This window comes from Rana temporaria, chromosome 3 (assembly GCF_905171775.1).
Source record: "Rana temporaria chromosome 3, aRanTem1.1, whole genome shotgun sequence".
NCBI lineage: Eukaryota > Metazoa > Chordata > Amphibia > Anura > Ranidae > Rana > Rana temporaria.
The window spans coordinates 484,161,073-484,188,997 of record NC_053491.1 but is presented as its reverse complement, the minus strand read 5'-3'; the positions used below and the strand labels follow the sequence as shown (position 1 = coordinate 484,188,997).

Here is a 27,925-nt window from a genome sequence, read left to right as displayed (position 1 = left end):
TGGTTGTGTTCGCTCGCATTATGCAGTGTCAGCGAGCAGAGGGAGGGGGAGGAATGCCCCGCAGAGCTGACTGGGGACGCTCTCCCTCTCAGGAGATACTGTTACTCCAGCGGCGGCCCAAAAAAAAAAAAAAAAAGCAAAAAAAAAAAAAAATTTTTTTTTTTTGGGGGGGCACATGGTGGGGCACAGCATAATGTTGGGGGGGTCAGGGCCCCCTCTGGCCCCCCCCCTAGAGACGCCTCTGTGTACGGGGCATAAGAGTTTTTTTATTGTTTTATTTATTTTCACAGGATTTAGAAATTACAAAGATAAACCAATAGAAAAGACAACAACGGTTCAACAAGCATCATCATGACAGGGTCATAACTGTCATGCAAGTTAGACAAAATAGAATTTCCAATACAAAGAGTACATTATTATACAATTATATTATACAATTAATAAAATATCACTGTCCAGTTGGAGGCACAGAGGTATAGACTGAAGGTTGTCTAACTGTAACTGAAAAACAATGTGGTGATATTTAAACTGTATTCAAGTTCAGCACTAAAACTCAACCATTTAGAGCCAAGTCTCAGGTGGATGACCAGGTGTGCCATCACACCACAGGTTGCACTCTTTACTGCCATTTCTGCCCAGAGTCATTGCATGGTACTCAGGCACTTTCTCGTGCCCTTTTGCCATGAGGATTCTTTACAGCAGTGGTCATCAACCCTGTCCCGCAGGGCCCACTAACAGGTTTGCAAGATAAGGCTGGGTTCACACTACGGTTTTCCCGTCCGTCAGCCGCATACGATTTCAGTATTGAAAACGTACGGGCCCGGACGGGAAAACGTATAGATAGAGAATGCATTGCAAATCGTATGCACTCAGATGCATCCGGGTGCGTACGATTTGCTGGCAAAACGTTTTTTAAACGTCCGCAAAACCGTGTTCAACCACGGTTTTGCCGTCGTTTTTAAAACAGTATGGCAAACGCATACGTTTTCCTTTAACATTAATGTTAATGGAAAACGCACATGTGTGCGGTTCCATACGTTCCCGTCCGTTTCAGCCGCATACGGTTTTCCATATAAATCGTATGCGGCTGACGGACGGGAAAACCGTAGTGTGAACCCAGCCTAACTGAAATACATCACAGCTGATATCATTTGCTCCTCAGTGATTGCAGTATTCTAGACTGCATCTCCCCAAGGTAATACATAAAACCTGGCCTGTTAGTGGGCCCTGCAGGACAGGGTTGATGACCACTGCTTTACAGGACAATCCATATCTGGGTTGCTGCATTCTCCTTCTTTACCTATATTCTGCATCCTATGCTGTTAGTACTTCTGTACACACGACCGGTTCATCCGATGAGAATGGTCTGACAGACCATTTTCATTGGTCCACCGCTGAAGTGGCCTGATGGTCTGATGTGTGTACACACCATCAGTTAAAAATCCGATCGGGTCAGAACGCGGTGACGTAAAACACACCGTGCTGAAAAAAACGAAGTTCAATGCTTCCAAGCATGCGTCAACTTGATTCTGAGCATGCGTGGGTTTTAAACCGATGCTTTTGTGTCCTAACCATCGGTTTGGACCTATCGGTCAGCGGGCCATCCAGTCTATTTTAAAGCAAGTTCTATAATTTTTGTCCGACGGACAAAAGACCGATGGGCCGTACACACGGTCGGTTTGGACCGATGAAACTGAACTTAGGTCCGTTTTCATCAGTTTGGTCTTAGGGAAATACACTCACACACATAGCTATGATGGAGGCCAGGTAAAAGGCAGAGTGACTATGTGCCCCTTGCACTGGAGCAGGAGATGATCTAACACGGGTTTCTGCATCCAATTCCAGCCCTGTTACAGGCATGTAACTAACAGCTTTCCTAGCAAAAGCAGAATTTTCCACATCTATGTCCTAATTCCTCAGAAAAGTAATGGCTTTAATACAACCATCTTTGCCCAGGGCTCAAAAACACCACTCTTCTTGACAAGCCATTCACCTCTGCAGCTAGGGGTTCGGATCCCGGTCTCGGCTACATGTGAATTGAGTTTGGTGGTCTCAGCCCGGCTCCCGGTGGGTGTGCTATGCAAGGTAAGCCTGCGCTTAGTACGCCCACCCCCCTCCCACAAAAACCACCACACTTACACGCACTCGAAATTGGGTTAACATCACACACTTTGACCACGTGGTCTCTAAAAAGAGAGGCGAAGGACTAACGGGGCTGGTTGAGCGGGCTAATCCTCTCACTCCCTTATAGGGAGTCCCTCTGCCCCGTTGGGCTTCAAAGCGGAGCAGGTAGGGCGGGCTGTGTGGGAGGACCCCCTCACACACCTGCCATTGCCACCCGGGGCATGGAGAAAGGTGGCAGATTGCCTCTGGGGGAGACCTGCCTACTCCCAACTCCTGCAGTCCGGCTCCTCTCTCGAGTACACGCACAAAATACACTTAAAAAAAAAACACCACTCTTCTTCTCCTACACCCATTTCTCTACCTGAGTCGGATCCCGATATGTCTGCCCTAGATGAGGCAGACACAGAAGCGGATGAAGAGGACATTGAGGCAGTGTTGGAGAAAACTGCTGAAGATTTTTCTCCCACAGAAGCGGAAACTTCAGGCAACATGCTTGCTAACATGAAGAAGCTCACTACTGCCATCTACAAAAGACCTTGGCTTGATTCTCCTCCGTCTTTCCATGCCCCTTTGGGTACTGTAAAACCCTTAAAAACTCTCAAAGACATTCCTGTTAGGGCTGGGCTCCCAGCAGCTCCCGCTTCTGTGCTCAGGCTGCTCAGCTATCAGATAATTGTCAGCACTCATTGTTTCATAGTGGCTCACCTGGTGATCATTTCCTGCTCATCAGTCCCGCCTCTAGCCAGCCCCTTCTGGCTATTTAAACTGCCTTGTTCATTCCTTTTCTACCTTCGCCCATTTAACATGTCTGGAGTTTCTTTTGCGTCTTCCTGTGAAAGACTTTGACCGGCTGACATCCCTTCTGGTTCCTGATCCTGCTATTCTGCCTCCAACTGCGCTGATCTCTGTTTCCTGATTACTGGCTTGTCTGACTATCCACTTTGGCTTCTGATCCCTGTTTTATGTTTTGACTACGTTCACTGATATGTACCATTTTTTACCATAACATTAAAAGTAGGATTTTTAAATAACAGCTTACCTGTAAAATCCTTTTCTTTGAGTACACCATGGGACACAGAGCCTCTAATCATTACATAGTGGGTTGTATGGTCACCAGAGGTGATTGGACTCTGGCACAACCTATGAGAACAAGTTTCCCTCCATATAACCCCTCCCATACAGGACGTACCTCAGTTTTTGTAGCAAAGCAGTAAGTATCCCATAGAAGGGGGGACCTCTGTGTGCCGTGGTGTACTCAAAGAAAAGGATTTTACAGGTAAGCTTTTATTTAAAAATTCTACTTTCTTTATCGTACACCTCGGGACACAGAGCCTCGAATCATTACTGTGACGGTATCGGTATGATATCCCCGTCAAAGATTCCCTTCTTCCATAAGAACATCACCCCAATATTCCACTAGGAGGAATATTCCTGAGATCGCCCATTAAGCCACACATTAGTCCAGGCTTACTGCTAGAACAAGACAGACTTTAATGGTTTTTCTTCTCAGCTTTTTATACAGTCCAAGACATTGAAGCAACAATGAAATCTCCACCCCCCCCCCCAATCACACACTAAGGCTTATTACTAAAACATTCTAGACAGGTCGGCACCGACCGACAATTATCATGTCTAATCACTGCACATTCCTTAAACAACAAACCACCTTCACACACTGAGTTTCCTAAGCAGATGTTTCGTCTGTATCCAGTTTGACACCTATTAACACCTCTGAGAATCACTAGGTTTTTAGACAGGGTTATCACACCATTAAAGGCCTTTCAAAAGCTAGCCTTATTTAACATATGAACAGTCCTTACAGAGAGAGATGAATCACACATGAAACACCTGTTACCTGTAACCCACAGCATTAATTAGCAGGGAGATCATTAGACTGAAGCATATAGGCAATTGCATCACAATGGCCCCCCTTTTTCTCCCTGCTACGGCAAACCCGGTTGGACCTTCCCTGGTCCAGTAGGGTTGACGGGTTCAGAGCTTTTAGTCCGAGGTTAACTCCGTTTGGCGTAACTGACCTCCCTTGGCAACTGCTCCCGACTCAGGTATGTCACCGGGTCGTCAGATCACACGCCGGTCAGTCCCCAAGTCTTTGTGTGATCTGCAGAGTCACCAGAAGTCAGTGTGAAGACGGCGAATGGGTCTGTGCACCGCCGTCTAGGTGTCCCGCTATGGGAGGGGGCAGGTTATGGCTCTGAAGTGACAGTCACAAGAGATTCATAAAAAGAAAAAGTTATATTTGTTGAAATGCTGTAGCACCGGTGCTCAGAGTTCGGGGGGGGGGCTATCAGGGCCCCATAGGGTCAGCCACCCTCTGCTCCCTCCGCAGCCGCCAGTTCTCCTCTTTGAGCTTCTCCAGCTCCATCTCCAGTTCATGGAGCCTGGGGGGGTCAGCCTGCTGTGACCTCAGGTGGTTGTTCTCCTCCTCCATGCGGCTTATGCACTCCTCCAGCTCCATGTACTCACGGATCAGCTCCTGCTTGCTCATGTCCTGCAGGCTCTCCACGTGGTCCTTCATCATCAGGAACTGGGTGGTGGTGTAAGGGGCCACCGGTGGGCCCTTGGCGAACATCTCGGCCCGCATCTGGGACGCCCGCTGCGACTCCCTCTCCTCCAGTCGCTTCTTATCCTCCCAGGTCAGCTTGTTATACGGCTTCCAGGACCTCTTCTTCTTGGGGGGTAGCCGGCGGTGCCTCTTTCTGCCCAGCTCCCTCCAGGGCCCCCCCGGCTCATGGCTGTCGCCCATGACCAGCTGACAATGGTGTTCCCTGTTGTCCGTAATAACAGATTGTACCATGAGGGCTTCGTAAGGGGTGCCCAATGGTTCTTCCTGACCCAGCTCCTGGAGATCCCAAGCCGAGTCTACACAATGGGCTGCTGCTGGAGGGCGGTACCCAGGTTGAGACCAATTTGACCTGGTGTTGTCACTCATGGGGCAATTCTGCTTAAAGTGACCGAGCTGTTTGCACCGGAAGCAGCGTTGTTCGTTGTCCTCCTGGCGTGGATAGCGAGGGCTAGATGTCATCGGTCTGTTAGGTGGTTGGTATCTAGCGGCTGGTGGGTGTGAGGGCGCCGTTGGTCGTGGAGGTTGTACCCGTGGTGTGACCTGGTTTGTCTTGCGAGTATCCGCATATTCATCTGCCAACTTCGCGGCCTCTGGTAGAGTCATGGGCCTGCGATCTCTCACCCAATCTGTGACATCCGTCTGGATGTGATTGTAAAATTGCTCCAGGAGCATTAGTTGCAAAATGTCCTCTGCGGTGGTGGCCTGGCTGCTGTTAACCCAGTTAGAGGCCGACAGGGACAACTGGCATGCCCATTCCGCGTAAGAGTCTTTCGTGGTTTTGCGTGAGTCCCTGAACTTCTGTCGGTGGGACTCTGGGGTTACTGCATAACGAGCCAGGAGCGCTTCTTTAACCCGGGCGTAGCTATGGATATCCTGATCTGGCACGGTCCGGAAAGCATCAGAAGCTTTGCCTGACAGTTTGCCTGACAATATTGCAACCCAGTCTCCTCTAGCTATTCGGTGCAGGTTACATTGTCGCTCAAAGTCTGCCAGGTAGTTATCAATCTCACAGTCCTTTTCATCAAAAGCTTTAAAAGCGCTAAACGGGATCTTCCTTGTGTCTGCTGTGCTGTACTCACTGTTTGGAGAATGTGCGGCTGCTTGTTGGACTGCTGCCAGTTTTAACTGTAGTTCTGCGTCCCTTATTTCTTTAGCCTCCTGTAGCTCCATCACTCTCAGCACCACATCCGGCGTTGGGTTCGGGCCGAACCATGCTAGCTTCTCTCTCATTAGCTTGTTGGCTGGCAATTCCTCCTCCTGAATCACTGGTGTCTCCATCTCTTGTACTGCTGGCGTTGCTGCAATCCCGTCCTCCTGGTCTATCTCCATTGATTCTGCTATGATGACCCGCTTGGTTTTGTTGCTAGCAATCCTTCCACGAACTTCCAGTAGTTCTTCCAGTGTCTGCTTGGAATCCGGGTGTGAAGGGGAATAGAAGGGAAAATCCCACTGCTACCAACCAATTGTGACGGTATCGGTATGATATCCCCGTCAAAGATTCCCTTCTTCCATAAGATCACCCCAATATTCCACTAGGAGGAATATTCCTGAGATCGCCCATTAAGCCACACATTAATCCAGGCTTACTGCTAGAACAAGACAAACTTTAATGGTTTTTCTTCTCAGCTTTTTATACAGTCCAAGACATTGAAGCAACAATGAAATATCCACCCCCCCCAATCACACACTAAGGCTAATTACTAAAACATTCTAGACAGGTCGGCACCGACCGACAATTATCATGTCTAATCACTGCACATTCCTTAAACAACAAACCACCTTCACACACTGAGTTTCCTAAGCAGACGTTTCGTCTGTATCCAGTTTGACACCTATTAACACCTCTGAGAATCACTAGGTTTTTAGACAGGGTTATCACACCATTAAAGGCCTTTCAAAAGCTAGCCTTATTTAACATATGAACAGTCTTTACAGAGAGAGATGAATCATACATGAAACACCTGTTACCTGTAACCCACAGCATTAAGTTAGCAGGGAGAGCATTAGACTGAAGCATATAGGCAATTGCATCACAATTACATAGTGGGACGTCCCAGAGTAATGTTCAATATGAAGGGTGGGAGACACAGATCCATCAGGCCGCCAACGGACAAGAAGCCCTAGACCGCTGCCTGCAGCACACTTCGCCATTTCCTCTTACATCTACTTGATAGAATTTGGTAAATGTATGGACTGAAGACCAAGTTGCAGCTTTACAGATCTGAGCCATAGAAGCCTGGTGATGCAATGCCCATGAAGCACTATAATCGCTCTGGTCGAGTGCACCTTAACAGGAAAGAGAGGAACCTTCTTCTTTAAATCATAAGCTTGAATAATCACTGGACGAATCCGACTGGCAATGATGGATTTTGATAGCAGTTAGGACCATCTGGCACAATGAACAAAACATCTGTTTTACGTATCTGAGCCGTAGCTTGCAGATAAACTTTTACTGCTCTCACTACATCTAGAGAGTGCAATAACATTTTTCTCCGCTGTCTGCGGTTCAGGAAAAAAGAAAGGTAAAACAATGTCTTGATTTAAATGAAACACCAATGCCACCTTTGGAAGAAAGGTAGGATGAGGGCGTAGTACAATTTTGTCTTTGTGACAAATTAAATAAGGGTCTTTAGAAGAAAGAGCTGCCAACTCCGATACCCTTCTGGCAGAAGAGATAGCAATCAGAAAAGCCAATTTCTTGCTCAAGAGAATCAAAGGAATCTGATGAATAGGTTCAAAAGGGTGCTCTTGCAGAATTGATAATACTAGGTTAAAATCCCAAGGACACAAGGGCGACTTGACTGGCGGGTTTATCCGCAGTACTCCCTGAATGACTCTGCCAGACCTGTGTCTCCTGTTCTCCAAACGCACCCGCAGCCGGCAGACTCAACATAACCAGCCCTTAACCACCAAATCACGAGGCAAATCACACAGGTGTTGAGGGTTAAACATGCAGAGCATAAAACAGTTTATTAAGTACAAAACATACACTTTTAAACACAGTTAGGGACACTCCCCTTAGCCTTGTCATAGAGGGGGTATGGGACAAGGAAGAACCAATGGAAACTCAACACTTGTATATTCAAACAACTACAGTTGAAACACACCAAGGTATTATGATAAGCAGGCAGCCCCTCCTTACACATCCCCTGCTGGGATGTGTCTCCACACCTTTTGTCTATGTGCCAGGACCTAACATAATTAAACGCAATAACAAGAGGGGGTGGGTGGGGAGAAGGGATGCAGCTTACATAGAGACCTCATTACATTATCCCAATGCCATTTTGTCCCCAAGTCTCGTTCTCTGCTGGGCCATAGTCTGTGGGTAGGAAGCCAGTCCACAGTCCCCTCCAAAACACACATAGTTACATAGTTAGTCAGGTTGAAAAAAGACACAAGTCCATCCAGTTCAACCACAAAAAAATAAACAAACAAAATAAAAAACACAATACAATCCCATACACCAAACTCCATACCCACAGTTGATCCAGAGGAAGGCAAAAAACCCCAGCAGAGCATGATCCAATTTGCTACAGCAGGGGAAAAAATTCCCTCCTGATCCCCCGAGAGGCAATCGGATTTACCCTGGATCAACTTTACCTACAAATCTTAGTACTCAGTTATTTTATGTACATTTAGGAAAGAATCCAGGCCTTTCTTAAAGCAATCTACTGAGCTGGCCAGAACCACCTCTGGAGGGAGTCTGTTCCACATTTTCACAGCTCTTATGCCGGGTACACACGAGAGGATTGATCCGCGGATACGGTCCGCCGGACCGTATCCGCGGATAAATCCTCTCGAGGATTTCCGCGGATTTTGATCCGATGGAGTGTACTCACCATCGGATCGAAATCCGCGCCGAAATCCCATCGCGATGACGTGTCGCGCCATCGCCTCGATGATGACGCGGCGACGTGCGCGACGCTGTCATATAAGGATACCCACGCATGCGTCGAATCATTACGACGCATGCGAGGGAGGGAATCGGACGGATCGATCCGGTGAGTCTGTACAGACCACCGGATCGATCCGCTGAAGCCGATTCCAGCGGATAGATTTCTTAGCATGCTAAGAAATTTTTATCTGCTGGAAATCGGTCGGCCCGAAAAAAATCCGCGGAAAAAGATCCGCTGGGATGTACACACCAGCGGATCTATCCGCTGGAACTGATCCGCAGATCAATTCCAGCGGATAGATCCTCTCGTGTGTACGGGGCCTGACTGTGAAAAAACCTTTCCGCATTTGGAGGTGAAATCTCTTTTCCTCTAGACGTAAAGAGTGCCCCCTTGTCCTCAGTGTTGACCATAAAGTGAATAACTCAACACCAAGTACACTGTATGGACCTCTTATATATTTGTACATGTTGATCATATCCCCCCTAATTCTCCTCTTCTCAAGAGTGAATAGATTTAGTTCTTCTAATCTTTCCTCATAGCTGAGCTCCTCCATGCCTCTTATCAGTTTGGTTGCTCTTCTCTGCACTTTCTCCAGTTCTCCGATATCCTTTTTGAGAACTGGTGCCCAAAACTGAACTGCATATTCCAGATGAGGTCTTACTAATGATTTGTACAGGGGCAAAATTATATCTCTGTCTCTGGAGTTCATACCTCTCTTAATACAAGAAATGACTTTGCTCGCTTTGGAAACCGCAGCTTGGCATTGCATGTTATTATTGAGCTTATGATCAACTAAAACCCCCAGATCCTTCTCCACTACAGATCCCCCCAGTTGTACTCCCCCTAGTATGTATGATGCATGCATATTCTTAGTCCCTAAGTGCATAACTTTACATTTATCAACATTAAACCTCATCTGCCACTCAGTCGCCCAATTAGACAGAGCATTGAGGTCGGCTTGTAAATTGGCGACATCCTGTAAGGACGTTATTCCACTGCATAGCTTGGTGTCATCTGCAAAGACAGAAATGTTACTTTTGATCTCAGACCCAATATTATTATATTTATCATTTATTGGGGTACACCACTGATAACATTGGACCATTCAGAGTAAGAATCATTAACCACGACTCTCTGAATTCTGTCTTTCAGCCACAGTGACAGTGTGTGACATAGAGATATTACAGCAATTGCCTTCTGCTCTGCTTTTTTGTGTGGATTCCCTAGAACATGCCATGAGACAATTTCCAGAATGGCCCTAATCTTCATTGGCATGCACAGAATCTTGTGACTAAAAGCCTGTACAGCTGATGCTGCCTGTAAAAAATGGCTTACATGAATGCCCTTTCAAGGAAGATGTCTATTTGAACAGGCACATGACCAAATAATAAAGGGTATCACAGGAGGGAAATCCACTTCTCAGGAGCCTCTACCTCCACAAAACGCACGGCACCTAAGTGCTCTTCCTATTCTTCAACTTCAAAAGTTCAGCCTTTTTTTTGACACAAGAATTGGCCCACAAAGCCCATCTAGTCTTCACCAAGCCCTCTTCCCAAGAAAGGGGCACCCTAAGAGTGGAGGGACATCTGTTATAGTTTGTCCCCCCTCTGGGTCACAGATGTCCCAGACCTATGGGTTCATCAGTGGTTTCAGGAAGTATAAAAAAGAGTTCAAACTCTAACCCCACTCCACTTCTTTATTTCATATCAACCGAAGACTGTTCAAGGAAAGTCAGATTTTCAAAATGCCCTAAATCATCTTGTGTCCCAGGGATTAGTTGTGACAGTACCTCCATAAGACCGGTTCAAAGGATTTTATTTAAACCTATTCATGGTACTAAAGCCCAACTGTGGTATTTGTCCTATTCAGTACTTAAAATCCCCCCAAATTTTTGTTTTAACACACAAGGGGCTAGATTCATAAAGACTTACGACGGCGTATCAGTAGATACGCCGTCGTAAGTCCGAATCCGTGCCGTCGTATCTTTAAGCGGTATGCTCAAATTGATATACGCTTAAATGTTGCTAAGATACGACCGGCGTAAGTCTCCTACGCCGTTGTATCTTAGTTGCATATTTACGCAGGCTGCTAGGGGCGTGCACGTCGATTTACGCCGAGAATATGTAAATGACGTAGATACGCCTATTCGCGAACGTACGCTCGCCCGTCGCATGTAAGATATGCCGTTTACATAAGGCGTTTTCAGGCGTAAAGATAAACCACCAAAAAGATGGCGCAGCCAATGTTAAGTATGGACGTCGGACAGCCGTCTAATTTCACGTTGTTTACGTCGTTTGCGTAAGCCGATTCAGAATAGGGCTGGGCGTAGGTTACGTTCACGTCGAAAGCAAGGAGCATTTGCGACGTGATACTGAGCATGCGCACGCATGCGTCGTACGATCGGCGCTTTATTTACATGTATGGTAATGAATCGTGAATTCATTACCATACAACACGCCCAGTACCTGCCTATTTTGAATTAGGCGGGGTTACGCCGGGCCATATGCGCTACGCCGACGTAACTTAGGAGGCAAGTGCTTTGTGAATACAGTACTTGCCTCACTATCTTACGTCGGCGTAGTGCAAATGGGATGTGCTACGCCGGCAGAAAGATACGTCGCCGTACGTGAATCTAGCCGAAGGTCGGTTATTGCCTATCTGAGACAAAGGGCTTACACGGCATCTGTTGACCTCCATGATGATTATCTGTACATTTCCATTTATCCACCTGATCAGCGCTTTCTGTACTTCACAGGGACAGAAAAACACTTCGGCCCCGTACACACGCCCGAGGAACTCGACGTGCCAAACACATCGAGTTCCTCGTGGAGTTCAGTGTTGAAGCCGCCGAGGATCTCGGCAGGCCGACTTTCCTCATTGAACAATGAGGAAATAGAGAACATGCTCTCTATTTGGCCCGACGAGTTCCTCGTCAGCTTCCTGGCTGAAAAGTGTACACACGACCGAGTTTTTTTGGCAGAATCCAGCTCCGATCGAGTGTCTGGCTGAATTCTGCCGAGAAACTCGGTCGTGTGTACGGGGCCTTTCAGTTTGTTTCACTGCCCTTTGGTCTATCCTCTGCAAAAGTCCCAAAGTATTCACAAAGGTCCTAGCACCTATTCTTGTACTACTCTGGCCATCCAGATCACAGGCTATATAGAAAAACTTCTCCTGAAGGTTTTTTTCTATTGAAGAAAATTCAATAGAAAAAACACACTCGAGCATTGAAGTCAAGGAGACATCTTACAATGAGATTTCTCATTAGAGTTCTAGGCCATGCAAGGAATTCTCTAACTTGTTGAATCTCCAGACCAGCTCTAACAATAGGGAAGTATTTTCTTCCTTACCACTGGAAACTGATAACACACATGCCGGTCTTTCTGGCTGGGAAGGAGTGTTCCAGTCCCTCATAATTCAGGGAAAATGATCACCTGTGGAAGCCAAGCTCCCTATCAACATCTAAAAGCTCAGAGCAATATGAATGGCTCTGCAACACTGGACTATGAGACTATGAGACTACCCAATCAAGGTGCAGTCAAACAATGCCGTAGCTGTGGCTCACATCAACCATTAAGAGGGCACCAGCAGTCATGCAACCTTGAAGCAAGCAGGCCAGATAATCTCCTTGACGAAAACTCACTGTCCTGTGGTCCACATCCCAGGAGTGCACAACTGGAAAGCAGACAAACTCAGCCACCACTGCCTGGATCAATGGGAATGGCCACTTCAGCAAAACATCTTCAATCGGGCATGTCAGAAATTACATGTAGTAGCCTGCTACTTTTTAGCCGGCGCTGCTTAAAATTTAGAGGGTAGTCTGAGAGTTAGTTGACTCAGACCGTATGATTTTTCCAAATGTTGGGCCTCTGTTCAAGCCATGGCTGTACTGTGAGTGATCACTATTGTTGTCTGGGGTGCCGTTACCACCCCAGGCTAAGGGTGGCAGCAGTCAGGTCAAGGTGTTTTGGGTGTTCCCCTTCGGCAGCCAATCAGTGGGGATTGATCGTCCCACTGTGCATGCTGGGGAGGAGTATTTAAGGGACAGATGCCATTGGACCGGAGTCGTCGATCGCTGGTCTGTCGTCCCACCCCCCCATGAGTGGCCCTCCTGGCCGGGGGTGCGTGTTCATGTGTTCCTGGCTCCAGGACCACGTTGGTCCGGGGTTATGATCTACTAAGTAGGCCCAGTAGTCAGACTGGGCCTACATTTGTAGAGTGGTCCTGTGCTGTCCGTCCTGGAGGGAAGAAGCCACTCGATAAAGAACCTATCTTGGAGAGCAACGAGCATGAGGCTGGTATCTCAGGAGAGGCCTTGAACTTCATTGAAGGATGCACCCTTACTGAAAGGCTGAATGATGGTCGCCTGTCAGTTCTAAGTTTGCAAGAAGTTAATCGGGAGAGGTCCGGGTGCTGAATCCTGCGTTGAGAGGATTTTGGACCGAACATGCCTCCATCTGTGGGAAGGTCTGTGGCAGAGACTTTACCAATTTCTGTGCGCCATCCCGGCTGCTAGGCTAGTGAGAGAGGCCTATCCGAATGCTGTGTTGCTGGAAGCAGGAGTGTTTCTGGACAGAAGTTGTGCCCCTGAACCTATTACCTGTTACCCTTCCACCTCTTCAACTACTTCTTTTATTCCTTTACCAAGTTCAGCAAATAAACCAAAGAAAAAGAAGTCTAAAGTGTGGACATTGAACTTTTTCTCAACTCTCATCTGATACCCTAGACAGCGAGGAAATAGAGGTAACATGCCACCCAAAATAAACCAGCAGCTCCTTCGGGGGTAGTGCTACATACATATCCAGATGTAGAAATCATAGTCTCCAGATTTAAAAAAAAATGCCTCTGTTTTGTAGCCAGGACCAAGGATCCTTTAGTGTTGGCCTTGGATACCTTGATATGTATCTTGTCCTGGTTCAGCCTAATCTACGCCTTCCATCCAGTGCAAAGTCTGCCTTTTTGTGTTGAAAAAGATAGAGCAGAGAGGAAACTGGTGATTCTCTGCACAAAATCTGCCCCCAGAAAAACCTAATACACAGACAATTCTAAAAAAAAGAAAATCTGCTATCTCAGGGTCTCTGTGACATCCTGATATCAGTCTTTGGCTTTAACAGCATGGTTGATAGCTTCCTGTATAGTAACTGTACCGTGTAAAGAAAACCATCCTAAATCTCTGCATGGCAGGGTGTTGGCACAAGAATTAAGGAATATTTTGTGGTACAAAGTGTATTATGTAAGTAGGCTCAGACTCTGTATAACCACACCCCTTTTTAGCGTGATGCAGCCACGCTCACCTTTCACCTCAGCGCACGGCACTTCTTCTCTACACTCGTCCTTTGCACTTTCATTTTCTCCTAGTCGGGAGGTATGATGATCTTTTCTACCGAGAAAAAAGAAATTTCTGTGCTCTGATCTCCATATTACTGATCTGGCCTCGACTTGTTGATTGCGACTCCTCCCAACTTCCTCAGTGTTGGAGAATTTCACAATAATTTCTCTCCTCTGCTGAGTACGATGGCATCTGTCGAACCGAAATGTTCCATCTGTCTGAACAATGATAGATATCCTGTACAGCTGAGATGTGGACACTGTCTGAACCTCTGCCAGGTCTGTATTGATCGTGTGCTGGATACACAGGAAGGGTCTGGAGGATATTCCTGTCCTGAATGCCGAGAGAAGTTTCAGGATAAGCCTGCATTGCAGAGGAACATGAAATATAACACAGTGGAGAATTTCCAGTCTGCTCAGTCAGATCAAGAGGAGTCTGAGGTCTTTTGTTCTCACTGTGTGGACTCTCCTGTACCTGCTGTTAGATCCTGTCTGCTCTGTGAGGTTTCTCTGTGTGATAAACACCTGAGAGTCCACAAAAAGTCCCCAGAACACATCTTATGTGACCCCACCTTGTCCATGGAGAGCAGGAAATGCTCCGTCCATAAGAAGATCCTGGAGTTTTACTGCACTGAGGATGATACCTGTATCTGTGTGTCCTGCTGTCTGATTGGAAGACACACGGGACATAAGATGGAGTCACTGGATGAGGCTTCTGAGAAGAAGAAGGAGACACTGAGGAATGTTCTGCAGAAACTTCTGACAAAGAGAGAGGAGACGGAGGAAAGAGTCCAGAGTCTGCAGGAACACAGGAGGAAAGTAGAAGAAGAAGCAGCTGGTGACACCGAGAGAGTCACTGTCCTGTTTAGAGATCTCAGGAGACGTCTGAAAGATGAGGAGAAGAGAGTCCTGAGGGAAATCTCCGGGAGGGCAGAGCGGATCTCCATCTCCATCCGGGATCTGGAAATAAAGAAGGAGGAGCTGTCCAGGAAGATGCGTCACATTGAGGAGCTGTGTAAGATGACGGATCCACTGACTGTCTTACAGGAATCAGACACAGGTGACTTGTGTGATACTGAGGATGGAGATAATGAGGACAGAGAGAGACGTGAGAAGCTCCTCCATGATGGAGGGGGTCTGGATGTGGCGGAGGTCTTAGACACAGGTTTATCTGATATAACAACAGAGGTAAATGTATTCTTCCCTATACAGGGAGCTGCAGACATATTACTGGATGTAAACACAGCTCATAATTTTCTACAGATATCAAATGACAGGAAAACTGTATCCAAGTCAGATATAGACCAGAATCATTCAGAAACACCAGAGAGATTTCAAGATTGTGCTCAGGTGTTGAGCAGTCAGAGTTTCTCCTCAGGGAGACATTACTGGGAAGTGGATTTTGGGGGATCACATAGATGGAGAGTTGGGATGTGTTACCCCAGTATAGATAGGAGAGGAAAACAGTCAGGGATTGGATGCAATAACAAGTCCTGGTGTTTGTACAGGGATGGTGGTCTGCGTAGGATGGTACATAACAGTAAAAAGATCCCCTTGTCCACTAATATCTCCAGTAACAGAGTCAGGATAGATCTGGATTATGAGGCCGGGCAGATCTCCTTTTATGATCTGTGTGACCCGATCCGACACCTCCACACCTTCACCACCACCTTCACTGAGCCCCTCCATGCTGGGATAGGTGTATGGAAAGGTTGGATAAAGATATGTAGTGGGAATCAGGAGATGGGAGAAATCTGCCCAGAGACTGGTGACATCACAGGGAGGATATCTAGTGCCAAGAACCCCGAGCAAGGGCAAGCTGTTGCAGCGGACCCTACTAAGAAGGGAGAAGGAACTCAGCAACATGTTCCTAAGGAACTGAATCGAAGGGCTGCTGCATCACTAGCAATATTTCTAACTAGGATGTTCTTGAGCGATGACCAGAGGTCATCCTCAGGACTTGAGCAGGACCCTACCATGCCATCTAGGGGGGGCACAGCTAAGACAGCCTTGGGGCAAAAGGTGACAAATAGGAAGAGCAATACTATTGGGGCTACTAAGTTGGTGAAGGGGTTTCCTGACCCTTTGGGGGAAGAACCTGTAGTGAAGAATCATAGCTCTGTCTGCCAGGCATCGGGAGGAAAACTAGAGCAGGTGCCTGCTGCAATGCCAGCAGTGGCTTCCATAAAGATGGTCCCTGAACCCCATCCTGAGAAATTCCAGGAGCAGAAGGCTTCAAGGACCCCACTTTTCAATCCTGTTGCCCAGACTAAGGACCTGGAGGAACCCATGGAGGGACCCATTGGCCCAAAAATCAAGGGCAGCATAGAGGGAAAGGAGCAGAGCCGCACTAGAGAGGCGAGTGATGAGGAGACTGCACGTCTCTCAGGGGAGCACCTAAAGTGGGAGTCTGCTGCATTAGAGAGAATCATTTCAGAATACTGTTCCAGTGAAGGAGGAGTTCGGGGCCAGGCAGAGTTGGCATATACTTCTGCCTCGGACCTGGTCAACCATGTTGGGTTCGGGTTCCCTGCTGGGAATTCAGACTTGCAGGATATTTTCACTGGAGGAACTTTAAACTCTGAAATTGACTCAGAGTAAGCCATTGTGATGAGTCGTTTTCAGGTTGCTTCTTAAATGCAAAGCTTGTAAATAGCTCAGTCAAAAGGGCTGCTCTGTTTTCATATCTCTGAACTTTGTTCTGAGTTTGCTCCCAATAGGGCATGGGTGCTCAACCTGTGGCCCTCCAGCTTTTGCGGAACTACAAGTCCCATGAGGCATTGCAAGGCTGACAGTTACAAGCACGACTCCCCAAAGGCAGAGGCATGATGGGACTTGTAGTTCAGTGACAGCTGGAGGGCCACAGGTTGAGCACCCATGCAATAGGGAGATTTACGCTCTCTCTTTGTCCTGTTTATCATTATCACTTAAATTGAAAGTAAAGGAAAATCCCAAAATATGAGTTGTCCCCAGAACAGTAATAGAGGAGAAATCTTCCAATGGGGACACTAGTTCTGGTGATAACCAGGGATTCCCTCACCTTGGAGAGATTTCCTCTCACTTCCTGTTTTGGCTATGGGAGGAAGTGAAGGGAAATCTCCCCAATTGGGTACATATGGCAGAAATAAACCTCTTACCAAAATGAAAATATAAAAAGCTTTGCCTTTAGTTCTACTTTAATCTTAAGCCATCTTACCTACTTAAAGTTAAAGTGGTATTTAACCCAACACCATTGGGTAGTATATTGCAGCTCCCCAATTATTAGATGCAGTAGCTGTATATATATTTTTTTAGGCTTTTTTTTTTCTTTTTTCATCTCCTTCCAAGTAAGTCTGTTATTTTTAGACTTCCTTTAACAGACCATGCTGTCTGGCAAAAGTGGCAGTTAAAGGGTTGGGACAATCCATTTACCACCGATAGGGGTGGTTACAATGGTCAGCTTTTATTCATGTAAAGCCTATATCCCAAAAGAAAAATAAATATGATTTTTTTAAAAGCTAGGCATATGTTTTTTTTAAAGGATAGGCTCACTTATAAAAATATAAAAAAAATATAAAAAAAATTCTATATATTGAATCATTTTGTCAATTTTCCCTAGGAGGCTGCAGAGCATTGCATCTGTGATTAGCAGGTGCAATGTCAGGCTCCTGCAGACATTCCACATAGCTGTCTGCCTGTACCTCTTGTATGGGCAGACAGTTACTGAGGTGCAGGAAGAATCAATGAACTATGAGGATGCTCACCTGTGTTTCAGCAGAGGTATGGAGGCCTCCCATCTGCTGCTGGAACCAGGGGTGTATCTACTGCGAGGCAAACAAGGCATTTGCCCTGGGTAACAATTTTCAGAGGGGTGGCGCCGCCTCCAGGCAGAAGGGACACTACGTGCAGTGGCGTTGCTACGGGGGTGAGGGCCGCACTCGGATGACACCCACCAGAGGGGGTGACACTAGGAGTGGCTGCGGGCTGACCGTTCGGTGACAGGGGAGTAAAGCGGAAGCAGGAGGCGGTGGTGGTTTCAGCCTCCGATCCAGAAATTAGCTCACTTAGCAGTGCAGGTCAAAGTCTTGTGCTGTGATCGTGCCTCAGCAGCCTCGCTACACACAGCTGGTAAAAATGAGCTGACGGGCTACAGGAAGATGAGAGTCCAGTGACTTTTTTTTTCACGGGGATGGGAGAACCTCCTGGTGTAGGGTGGGGGAGTCTCTCTCTCTCTCTCTCTCTGTCACCCTCTCTTTCTGTCACCCCTTCTCTCTCTCTCTCTCACCCCCTCTCTCTCTCTGTCATCCCTTCTCTCTCTCTCTCTGTCACCCCTTCTCTCTCTCTCTCTGTCACCCCTTCTCTCTCTCTCTGTCACCCCTTCTCTCTCTCTCTCTCTGTCACCCCTTCTCTCTCTCTGTCACCACTTCTCTCTCTCTGTCACCACTTCTCTCTCTTAACCCCTTCTCTCTCTCTGTCTGTCACCCCTCCTCTCTCTCTTAACCCTCTGTCACCACCTTCTTTGCCCTCTCTCTCACTCTTTCCCCAACTCTTTCCCCCTTCCGCTCTCCCCCCCTCCACTCTCTCATCCCACTCTCACCCCTCTCTCTCTCACGCTTCCCCCAACTCTTTCCCCCCTTCCTCTCTCTCACCCTCCCCTCTCTCATCCCACTCTCATCCTCCCCTCTCTCACCCCTCTCTCTCAGTCTTCCCCACCTCTTTCCCCCTTCCTCTCTCTCATCCCCCTCTCACCCTCCCATCTCTCACCCTCTCTCTCTCAACCCCTCTGTCTCTCACCCTCCTCTCTCTCTAACCCCCTCTCCCTCTCTCAACCTCCTCTCTCTCTTTCTCACCCCCTCCCTTTTTACCACTCACCCCATCTCTAAGCCCCTCTCTCTCTCCCCCATGTGGAGCTCTAATAGGAAGTGGTGGGGCCTAAAGAAGAAGGGGTTGAGTATACAGATGAAAGGGTGGATCTTAAACTAGATATTTCCCCTGCAGCTAATCAAGCACAGATCAGGCAGGCAGGCTATTGAAGTGAGTCTGCGTCTGGAAGATTTGATATATGAATTTCTCTTTTTTATATATATATATATATATATATATATATATATATATATATATATATACACAGGGCTTTTTTTCTGGGGGAACTTGGTGGAACTCAGTTCCACCACCTTTGGCTCAGACCCTTTGGTGCCTGCTCACCACAATCACTTGTAAACACAGAAGTCTGATTTCTGTGTTTACAAGTGACAGCTCTGCACTCTGTGTACTAAAATTCTGGTATGTAATGCCCCTTTTAAGGCCCTCCTACTTTTTGATGTGATTTGGAGGGTGTGTGTAGGGGGAGGGGTTTTGTGGGGTCGTGGTTAAGTTCCAGCACCTATTGTTTGAGAAAAAAAGCCCTGTATATATATATATATATATATATATGATATATAGATATATAGATATATAAAATATCTCTTAAAAACGTTTTTTCTTTTACATTTTTCTTAGTTTCTGTTAATAAATTTTGCAAACAAATAATCTTTCTTCATAAATTTAGGCCAAAATGTAGTCTGCTAAAAAAAAAATCTTAGTTAGAAAAACTTGCAAATAATATTATTTTTTCCATAAATTTGGGTCAAAATATATTCTGCTACATTTCTTTGGTAAAAATAACCCAAATCAGTGTATATTATTTAGTCTGTGTGAAAATTTTAGAGTCTACAATCTATGGTCTATATATTTGAAAATTGATCAATCCTGATGTACTGATCTAATTTCTTGAAGCCCTAAAATGCCAGGACAGTAAAAATACCCTCCAAATTACCCCTTTTTTTGGAAGGTAGACAATCCAAGGTATTTGGTAAGAGGCATGGTGAGTTTTTTGAAGTTGTAGGTTTTTTGTCACAATTTTTTGGAGAATCAGAAAATTTAATAAAAATGATTTTTTTCCCATAAAGTTGTCATTTTAATGAGCTATTTCTCACACACAGCATAGGCATACTGGCAATTACATGCCAAAACACATTCTACTATGCCTCCTGAGAAATGGGGACACCATGGGCCAGATCCACAGTGAGAGTACGCCGGCGTATCTACTGATACGCCAGCGGACTTTCAAATTTCCCGCGTCGTATCTTTAGTTTGAATCCTCAAACCAAGATACGACGGCATCTGGGTTTGATCGACAGGCGTACGGCTTCGTACGCCTTCGGATCGTAGATGCAATACTTCGGCGTCCGCTGGGTGGAGTTTGCGTTGTTTTCCGCCTCGGGTATGCTAATTAGCTATTTCCAACGATCCACGAACGTACGCGTGGCCGTCGCATTCTCTTACGTCGTCTCTAGTTGGCTTTTTCCGGCGTATAGTTAAAGCTGCTATTTTGCGGCGTATAGTTAGATTTGCCATGTTAAGTATGGCCGTCGTTCCCACGTCGAAATTTGAATTTTTTTTATTTTTTGAGTAAGTCATCCGTGAATCGGGATGGACGTAAATCACGTCTAAGTTAAAAAATGACATCGTTGCGACATCATTTTGCGCAATGCACGGTGGGAAATTTTGAAACGGAGCATGCGTAGTTCATTCGGCGCGGGGACGTGCTTCATTTAAATGAAACACGCCCCCTAATCGCCGATTTGAATTTCGCCACCAGAAATACACTACGCCGCCGTAACTTACGGAGCGAAATCTTTGAGGATTTGAAAGAACGCCAGGTAAGGTACGGCGGCATAGCGTATCTCTGACACGCTGCGCGGATGCAGATCTATGTGGATCTGCCCCCATATGTATAAGACCTTTTCACAGCCTAGATGCATAGAAGGGTCTGAAATCCAGGAAGTTGTAATTTTTTGCCATTTTTTTTTGGAAAAATAAGAAAATTAAATAATGCTTTTTTGGGGGGGGTTTCACAATTTTTTTTACTTACTGTCAGCAGCTCAGTACAGCAACATATTGATTTGTGTGGTGGTTATTCTGAATCGGCTGCAAAGGCTATGAATGTGGTTTTCAGTAGCACATGGAGCTCATTGCCCTGAAGAGATTATCCATCCCAAATCACCTTTCCAGATAGCTTACTCAGTCACAACTCACATGAAAGAAGATCTGGCGATGTTTATTCGTCGTATGATCCGTAGAATGCAAGTTACAACAGGTAAAAGAACGATTCTTCCATGCAGGTAGAAGAAACATACAGGTCACATGTATTACAGCATTAAAATGACTGATACAGAAAAAGAGGGGGAGGAGACTGAGCAGCATGGAAACTACGGAATGCCACAAGAGACAAACTAGATAGACATTAAAGAGACAGTACATAATAAAAATAATATCATGTAACATGACACTCCCCGCCTGAAATCTTTAGATTTCAAAGTCTATTGCATATATAAAGATAAGTCCAACTTGAACCTGTAGGGGAAGAAACGTTAAAGGTAAAACTGGTGTGTAAACCATAGATACGAGATACCCGCAAACACAATAAGGTATGCAGTAAATGAACAATGAAACATGACGTCCAAAAAACAGATGGCTTGAGTCCTGTAGTCTATCGTTTATAATCGTGGGACTTCAACAGTAGCACAGTCAATAGTGATAGTGATATTCTCCCCGCCATAGCAGGTATAGCCGGTACTCCTGCCTAAGTCACTCACGTGGGAGAAGAAGCACCAATTCCGTGATTGGTCGTGAGAAAGTCCGAGCAGAACCTCCTTTTAAAACAATGGGCAATGTGTATCAAATAAGCAACAGCCCTAACAGCTGATGACCAGGTTGAGAAACGTTCAAAACGATGCGACTTTAGTTTTTGTTCTGAACTCGCAGAGGTACACAGTGTGGTGTACATAGACCTGATTTCTTTATCATCGTCAGGATGTACCAGTTCATAGGTAGTGTCCGTGGAAATTGAGTAGGAGTTTTCAGAAAGAAATCTTGGAGGCGACAGCCACAAGCAGTCGAGGAGAGCTACTGGAGATATAGCTCTTGTCCCACAATCGGCAGGATTAAGGTCAGTGGGAATATGATGCCATTGCTTTGGCAAGGAGAACCTTCTGATACGTTCTACTCTATTGCTGATGTACACGTAAAATTGTTTAGTTTGGTTGTAAATGTGAGTTTTTGGTGAGTTTTTTGAAGTTGTAGGTTTTTTGTCACAATTTTTTGGAGAATCAGAAAATTTAATAAAAATGATTTTTTTCCCATAAAGTTGTCATTTTAATGAGCTATTTCTCACACACAGCATAGGCATACTGGCAATTACATGCCAAAACACATTCTACTATGCCTCCTGAGAAATGGGGACACCATGGGCCAGATCCACAGTGAGAGTACGCCGGCGTATCTACTGATACGCCGGCGGACTTTCAAATTTCCCGCGTCGTATCTTTAGTTTGAATCCTCAAACCAAGATACGACGGCATCTGGGTTTGATCCGACAGGCGTACGGCTTCGTACGCCTTCGGATCGTAGATGCAATACTTCGGCGCCCGCTGGGTGGAGTTTGCGTTGTTTTCCGCCTCGGGTATGCTAATTAGCTATTTCCGACGATCCACGAACGTACGCGCCGCCGTCGCATTCTCTTACGTCGTCTCTAGTCGGCTTTTTCCGGCGTATAGTTAAAGCTGCTATTTTGCGGCGTATAGTTAGATTTGCCATGTTAAGTATGGCCGTCGTTCCCACGTCGAAATTTGAATTTTTTTTATTTTTTGAGTAAGTCGTCCGTGAATCGGGATGGACGTAAATCACGTCTAAGTTAAAAAATGACATCGTTGCGACATCATTTTGTGCAATGCACGGCGGGAAATTTTGAAACGGAGCATGCGCAGTTCATTCGGCGCAGGGACGTGCTTCATTTAAATGAAACACGCCCCCTAATCGTCGATTTGAATTTCGCCACCAGAAATACACTACGCCGCCGTAACTTACGGAGCGAAATCTTTGAGGATTTGAAAGAACGCCAGGTAAGGTACGGCGGCATAGCGTATCTCTGACACGCTGCGCGGATGCAGATCTATGTGGATCTGCCCCCATATGTATAAGACCTTTTCACAGCCTAGATGCATAGAAGGGTCTGAAATCCAGGAAGTTGTAATTTTTTGCCATTTTTTTGGGGGAAAAATAAGAAAATTAAATAATGTTTTTTTGGGGGGGTTTTTCAAAAAAAAATTACTTTCTGTTAGAAGCTCAGTACAGCAACATATTGATTTGTGTGGTGGTGATCAGGGATAATGATCAGTGACAGTATGTAAACAGAAATAATTTTTTTTTTTTTAATATTTGTTTTGTTAAATTTTTTAAACAATTTAATTTGTATTACTTTTTTTTTCTTATTTTTTTACATCTTGTCATCAGTGTAGTGACTCTGTACCATATTGACACTGTACTACTCGGTGGGGTTTATCAGGGATTTATTAAATACAATTATTGTTTATAGCAGTGATGATGACTGTTATAAGCAATAGTTTGGCTTTCATTCATGACAGCTTTATTCCTATTGTGATCTGTGATTGGGTACAGCTAATTTAGAAAAATCCCTGCTCAACCCTATCCAGTCTGTGGTTAACATGTGTAAGTTGGCAACAGCCTTGCACCACTCCACATGTTACGTCCTCTGACATGTTTCTCCCCGCCCACCGGGGCTTAGTCATAGATAGGGATGAGCTTCGTATTCGAGTCAAACTCACGTTCGACTCCAACATCGTATGCTCGATCGTTCGTCGAATTACGAACATTTTAGGCCGTTCGTGCCAAATTCATGTGGCGTGTTTCGGCCCATAATTCCCTGCGGCATCGCAGTGCATTACTGGCTGATGATTGGCCAAGCATGCACTATGACCCGCATGCTTGGCCAATCACAGCTTGCAAAAAATGGAGAGACATAATTGGCCAAAGCCAGGGTGGCTTTGGCCAATTATGGCTCAGGGGATTTAGTACACGCCCCAGACTATATAATTCTGCCTGGAAGTCGGCCTTGTGTAGTGTGTTGGTGGTTTACAGAGAGAGACAGAGAGAGAGTGTCATTTTTTTGGAGTTAGATAGAGCAGGCAGGCTAGTCAGTTAGAGTTACAGTGTGTAGAGGATATATATGCATCCCAGGTGTTGTATATATATTTATACACTGTATAGTTTAGCTACATCCGCTCTTCCTAATATACTGACAGGCAGGCAGGTGATTGTGCTAGCTGCAGTATTGTCATGTGGTGTACTGTCTGTGTCCTCTGTACAGTGTGCACCGAAAGCTATGTCAATAGATTTGCTGGTGTTACTCATATTAATTCTTAAAGGCAGTAGAGCTGCACGATTCTGGTAAAAATGAGAATCACGATTCTTTTGCTTAGAATGAAGATCAAGATTCTCTCACAATTCTCAAAAAAATGCATGGTGCTTTTGTTAGCATGCATTTTTGTGTTTTTTTTTTACCAGTTCACAATTACAAACCGATTCTACTTAACAACAAACCTACAGTCCCTGTCTTATTTGCACCGCCTGTATACTGCTGTTCAAAGTATATAGGGCCAAAGGGGCTGGTAATGACCTGGGGGGAAGGGGGCGGGGAAACCCATGCTATTTTCCTCAATGACTTTCATCCATATTGCAGGGACCAAATATTACATTAAAGCCGCAAGCAGTTTTAAATTACTTTTTTCTTATAGTAACACCCAGCAGGTACGATATTTAAAGAAATTTTTCAATTTATTTTTCACTTTAAGCATCATTAAAATCACTGCTCCAGAAAAAACGTCTGTTTTAAAACTTTTTTTTCCATTGATACATGTTCCCTGGGGCAAGACCCGGGTTCTCAAACCCGTTTTACGAAAATAACTTGCATATTAGACTTTAAAATGAGCACTTTTGAATTTGAACGTTCGAGTCCCATAGAGTTCAATGGGGTTCTAAAAGTTCGCGCGAACGTTCGGTCCGTTCAACGCTTCTGGTGCGAACCGAACGGGGGTGTTCGGCTCATCCCTAGTCATAGAGGTAAATAGCAGAGGCAGGACGGAAGAGCTTATTTCTCATTGGCCGTGAAAATGAGAAGGTGAACGTGTGCAAGTGATGAAGGTGATAAAGTGAATAAATGAAAGATGGGGGAATTACGTTGAAAACTGAAAGAAAAACTGACAATATGTGAAAGGAAGATTAAAAAGGAATGATTGAATATTGAAGAATGTGAGATATGATGTCGATAAGTAATCCAAAATAAAAAAAATTAAGATTTTTTAATTAGGATTGAAAAGCGAAAGAAGTGGAAAAAAAAATGTTTTAGTGAGAAAATAAAAATTGAATGGTGATCATAAAGAAATGTAATGTGATAACTATAAAAGAATAAACAAAAAATAGATGAATAATGAGTGAAATAATGAAAGACACTGTGGGGTAGATCCACGTACCTACGCTGCGCCCGGCGCAGATGTCAGATACGCTACGCCGCTGTAACTTGCTTTGGCTTAGTTTGAATCCTCAACGAATTTGCACCGTGAGTTACAGCGGCGTAGTGCATCTCTCGCGGCGTAATTCAAATGCGACGGGTAGGGGGCGTTTTTCATTTAAATGAAGCGTGTCCCCACGCCGAACGAACTGCGCATGCGCCGTCCCTAAAATTTCCCGCTAAATGACGTCGCAAGGACGCATTGGTTTTGACGTGAACGTAAATGGCATCCAGCCCAATTCACGGACGACTTACGCAAACAACGTAAAATTTTCAAAATTAGACGCGGGAACGACGGCCATACTTAACATTGAGTACGCCACCAGATAGCAGCTTTAACTATACGCCGGAAAAAGCCGAACGGAAAGGACGTAAAAAAATGCGACGGCCGCTCGTACGTTCGTGGATCGTCGGAAATGGCTAATTTGCATACTCGACGCGGAATACAATGGAAACGCGGGCTCCTATCTGTCTCCTCAGCAGGCTTATTCCCCCTCTCCAACCCCCCCTTAGTGAAGGGTGAGCAGGAAAAGCAAAGAGAGACACACGCGGTCGGCGTGTGGGAGGTAAGCGGAGGAGATAGGTAAAGAGCCAGAGCCGGAGCCAGAGAGGAAAATTAACAGCCGTTTAAGTCAATAGCAGTTAAAGGAGCTGCGACATCGTGAACTGTGAAAGGTGATATATGTGGGAAGAAGAAAGGAACTGTTTTCTGAACTGTCTCTAAAAAGTAAAAAAAAACAAACATATAATAACACTGCAATGGTGGACTGTATGTTCCCCAGGCTGTGAGAGGCCAGCAGTGAATTTAATGGAGTGATTAATGCTGGGAGGTTGCAAAACGTTAACTCAAAGGCACAGTGTAAGGATAGTCACTTTTAACTGCTAACTCAGTTATTTGTACGGACTTAATTCTAAACTTACATGAAGACAATATTGGGGAGCCCTGTACACCTTCACAACGCCAGGAGGAAAGTACTATCAAGTGGAAGTAGAAGAGAGGATTGAGATCGTTTGCACTCTCCTAGACTACCTGAACCAACCACTTACCCATATCTATGTCCTAGTCTCCCCCCTTTCCATAAATAAAAACTCCACACATATTATCCTTGAATGGACGTAGGGGTCGGCCACAGCTTTATTTGTGAAACATAAACAACATCTGTTTAACCTTAATACCATCTTATGGTAAATTACCAAGGGGGGGGGAAGCAACCAGCCAGCCGCCGGCCTAAACCGACGGGCATAAAAGCCTTCCCCCTTTTCCTTTATTATTATTACCGCCAGCTGTGACTTAACAATAAATATCTCACTTAAACACGATAACAAGGCCTGTAAAACCAAAGCCATAAAACGTAAACCGTACGGGATAACCACCGTCATAACACCACCGTAACATTTGTTACTCGCACATTTCCATATTTTTTTTTTTTTTTTTTAAACAATATATATCCCTTTATTTCCTTTGTTTTTTTTTTTTTAAACCACCTAAGCTGTTGGATAAAACGGGAAAAACCAGGGGAGGGAGGGCGGGAATCTCACTTGCTGGGGGCTGCTGCAGGTAAGAGGAAGAAGGTGGGAGGGAAATCCCCCCTTAAAGCCTTGGTCACATGCTCCCCAAAACCCACCCCCTCGTTCTTGTTTAATTGGTCCTGTCTGCCTTGTAAAACCCACCCTCCCAGAGGGAGGGAGGGAGGAAGGGGGGGAACTAAAGGGGAGAGACACATTTAACCCTTTCCTGGACTGTCCCATTACCTCAGGCAGTCCGTGGCACCTAGCCCTACTTGGGCCGGTGCCCACCAGACTACCTGAACCAACCACTTACCCATATCTATGTCCTAGTCTCCCCCCTTTCCATAAATAAAAACTCCACACATATTATCCTTGAATGGACGTAGGGGTCGGCCACAGCTTTATTTGTTAAAACATAAACAACATCTGTTTAACCTTAATACCATCTTATGGTAAATTACCAAGGGGGGGGGAAGCAACCAGCCAGCCGCCGGCCTAAACCGACGGGCATAAAAGCCTTCCCCCTTTTCCTTTATTATTATTACCGCCACAGGAGGAGCACAGCCCCTCAAACTGGGCTCCGACCCCCACCCAAAATATAAAGGGCCTGTTCTATGCCGTCCTGAAGACCAGACAAAAAGATATCGAGCCCGATATCGTTAAGATGGACTCCATCCTGACCCATGAGCCGCCTGTTGTCCCCTTCCAGCTGCCTGTGCCTCACCACTACCCCTGATCTGGCCCTGACGTACCGGGACATGCGTGCGTTAATTGTCCTACGAGCCCTCTCAATTGCTGCCGCATCCCTATCCTCCTGCCAGGTGACCCGAGGGATAATTTCAGACCAGACCAACATCATTTCTGAAAAAAGAAAAACCATCCGTTCCAAATCCATTCTCATCAGGGTAATGATTTCCGGAACCCGCAGGGAGCGAATGTCGTTCCCCCCTGCATGGATAACCAACACCACCAGCGTCCGAGACACGCCGCCAATTTGAATTGCTTCCATCAGTATCCGCGACCAGGGGAGACCCCCAATACCTCTCCAATGAACCTGCACCGGAAATCCCAGGGACCTGCCGCCCGGCCGACAAATGGCCC

General features: G+C 45.7%; 1 protein-coding gene across 1 annotated transcript; it reads left to right on the top strand.

The window, feature by feature from the left end:
* The first annotated feature begins 2,502 nt into the window (after positions 1-2,502).
* On the top strand, positions 2,503-16,530 carry LOC120930796. Its single transcript, XM_040341970.1, has 2 exons — positions 2,503-2,698; positions 14,996-16,530. Exons 1-2 carry the CDS (start codon positions 2,503-2,505, stop codon positions 16,528-16,530), a joined length of 1,731 nt encoding a protein of 576 aa, XP_040197904.1.
* Positions 16,531-27,925: the final 11,395 nt, after the last annotated feature.